The following is a 2259-nucleotide window of genomic DNA, read 5'->3' on the forward strand; positions in this document are numbered from 1 at the left end:
ATCAGTCGAACAAACAAGCCACACGCTCAAGCAAGACAGTTGCTTCCTCGTAACTGCCAAAGAAGCCAATCCACCAAACCCGCGTGGCTGTTGCGGGGTTCGGGTGGTTGGCCAACCTTCACATTTTGTAGTTACTGAGAATCTAACAATAAGCTGCGTCCCTCCCGGAGAATCCTTCTCCGTGGATAACACAGAATCACAGGGATAATTTCCATGCTGTACGATTCAGTGACAAGCCCTGGCGATCTGATGAGTTCGCTGCAGAAAGTGAAGAGATCTCCACCGCGTCTTTGAAACCACACTCTGGATCCCAAATTCATGCCTATTAGACTAGGTGGACCGTATTATGTAGCCAGGCTTGATGTTCAAGCAGCTGAACTCTGAAGCAAGCATCAACAAAACTAATATATCCTCCGATGTAGTGCTTTGCTAGCTCCAAAAACGGATCACCTCTTCAATGCCAGGGCTGTGTTAATCGAGTTTGTTAATCGTTGTCTTTTGACATATTTAAGAAGCCGGTGTCTTGTCTCATCGACAGTATGCTGGACTCGGAATACGCAGGTCCAAGAGACTACTTCTTTCTTAGCTCTCTTTCCATACATGCTTTCAACACCGTGAGGATGCTGATGCTACCTTTTCTTATCTCCGGCCTGATGGCTTCAGAGTCTATGGCTGGTACCATACATAGCAGAAGTCCGTCTGGGCATTATTGTGGTACTCGGAGCCTCAGCCTGGAGGAGAGCGAGCTGCTGAAGCGGCAGGCCCCTCAGCCTGATCACGGAGGACCCATTAACTTGGGCTTCGTCATGCATTTCTGCTGCAACGGGAACCAAAACTGTCCTTCTGTAGGCCTCGCTTCCAAGAGTTCATGTCAAAATCCTGCTAACACGTTACCTAAAGAATGACGTCGCCCAAGAGACCGTTGACCAAATGAACACGATTTTCAAGGTGACGGGGATAAATTTCAACCTTGAAAATGTTACGCACATTAGCAACAGGCTCTGCAATGCTGGCTTAGACAATGACCAGGCTATTGATATGATGAAGTCCGAGATTCGTCAAGGCAACACGAGCACCCTCAACATTGTATACGTGCCGACAAACCAGGGGGCCGGAACTAAGGGCAAGTGCATTTTGCCGCCACCCAGCGCCCCCATTTCCCAGACAGTTGGTAGTATTGACGGATGCGCCGTCGCTATGGACACTCTGCCCAAAAGCAACGGTAGCAACTCTCCATCTAGAGGCGATGATGTTAGCGAGTTTCTGTCGTCCAGAAGCGAGGGTGATGGCGCAAATCCAATCGGATCGTCCAGAAGCGAGGGTGATGGGGCAAATCCAATCGGGCTCTTGATAACAACTACGCACGAGACGGGCCACTGGCTCGGTCTTGAACATGTAGAACAAGGAGGTCAGGCGCAGAGACCTGGACGACATTTAAATGGGCCATTTGGACGCCTTTTTGGACGACAAAGAGGCAGCGGCACCGGGAACGTCATGGAGCCATTTGTCACGTAAAAGGCCCCCCATCCTCTTTTCTCCCGTTCCTCCAAGAGAATTCAAGTGGACGACTAACACGGCGCATTGTAGGCCAGGAAAACAGTATGAATTCAGTCAAGCTCAATCCCAGCAGATGCGCCAGGTAGCGCTCCGGCGCGTAAAGGAGAAGCAAGCTCCGATAAGGGGCCAAAATTCCCCCCCTAAGACTCCCCAGGGCCCAAAGGGCCCTCAAATCCCGGATGGAAATCCCAGAGGTCCTTCCGGGTCTGATAATGGCCCAGTATTCCCTGGTGCTCCTGGAGGTAACGGCCCCCAGGGCCCGAATGGCCCTCAAACTCCGGGTCAAATCCCGGGAAGTCCTTCTGGGCCTGGCATCAAGCCAGGCAAGCCAGGATTCCCTGCCGTTCCTGGCTTTCCTGGGGAGAATGGCTCCGAGGGCCCAACAAACTTCCCTCCAACTCAACCGCAAGGACCTTCTGGGCCTGGTAGCCAGCCAGGCTTCCCTGACGTTTCTGACTTTGCTGGAACCAACGGCCCGGAGGACCCAGGTCTGAACCCAATTCAGAACACAGATGAAAACACAGATCTGGACCTAAATTTAATCTCTCGGATCCTAGACCTTTACGCTGATCTGAACCCGGGCCAGAACTCAGATCTCTCTCCATTTCCGAACCATAACCCGCAAGGCCCTTCTGGGCTTGGTAGCGGCGAAGATTTACCTAAAGGCAAGGATCAAGGCGGCTCTTCTGCCTCGGTCCGCCA

The 2259-nt window shown here is 52.1% G+C and overlaps 1 protein-coding gene across 1 annotated transcript in view; it reads left to right on the forward strand.

The window, feature by feature from the left end:
- Positions 1-539: 539 nt before the first annotated feature.
- Positions 540-2259, forward strand: part of MAA_10515 (Metallopeptidase, catalytic domain protein) — a gene marked incomplete at both ends in the record, with an annotated part of 2077 nt that continues 357 nt past the window's right edge. Inside the window, 3 exons of the mRNA XM_007828513.1 lie at positions 540-845; positions 901-1511; positions 1588-2251. Of these exons, the coding sequence (XP_007826704.1) occupies positions 540-845; positions 901-1511; positions 1588-2251 (1581 nt within the window). The remainder of the gene's footprint in view (positions 846-900; positions 1512-1587; positions 2252-2259) is intronic.

The sequence above is a fragment of the Metarhizium robertsii genome, assembly GCF_000187425.2.
Source record: "Metarhizium robertsii ARSEF 23 chromosome Unknown MAA_Scf_55, whole genome shotgun sequence".
Taxonomy (NCBI): Eukaryota; Fungi; Ascomycota; class Sordariomycetes; order Hypocreales; family Clavicipitaceae; genus Metarhizium; species Metarhizium robertsii.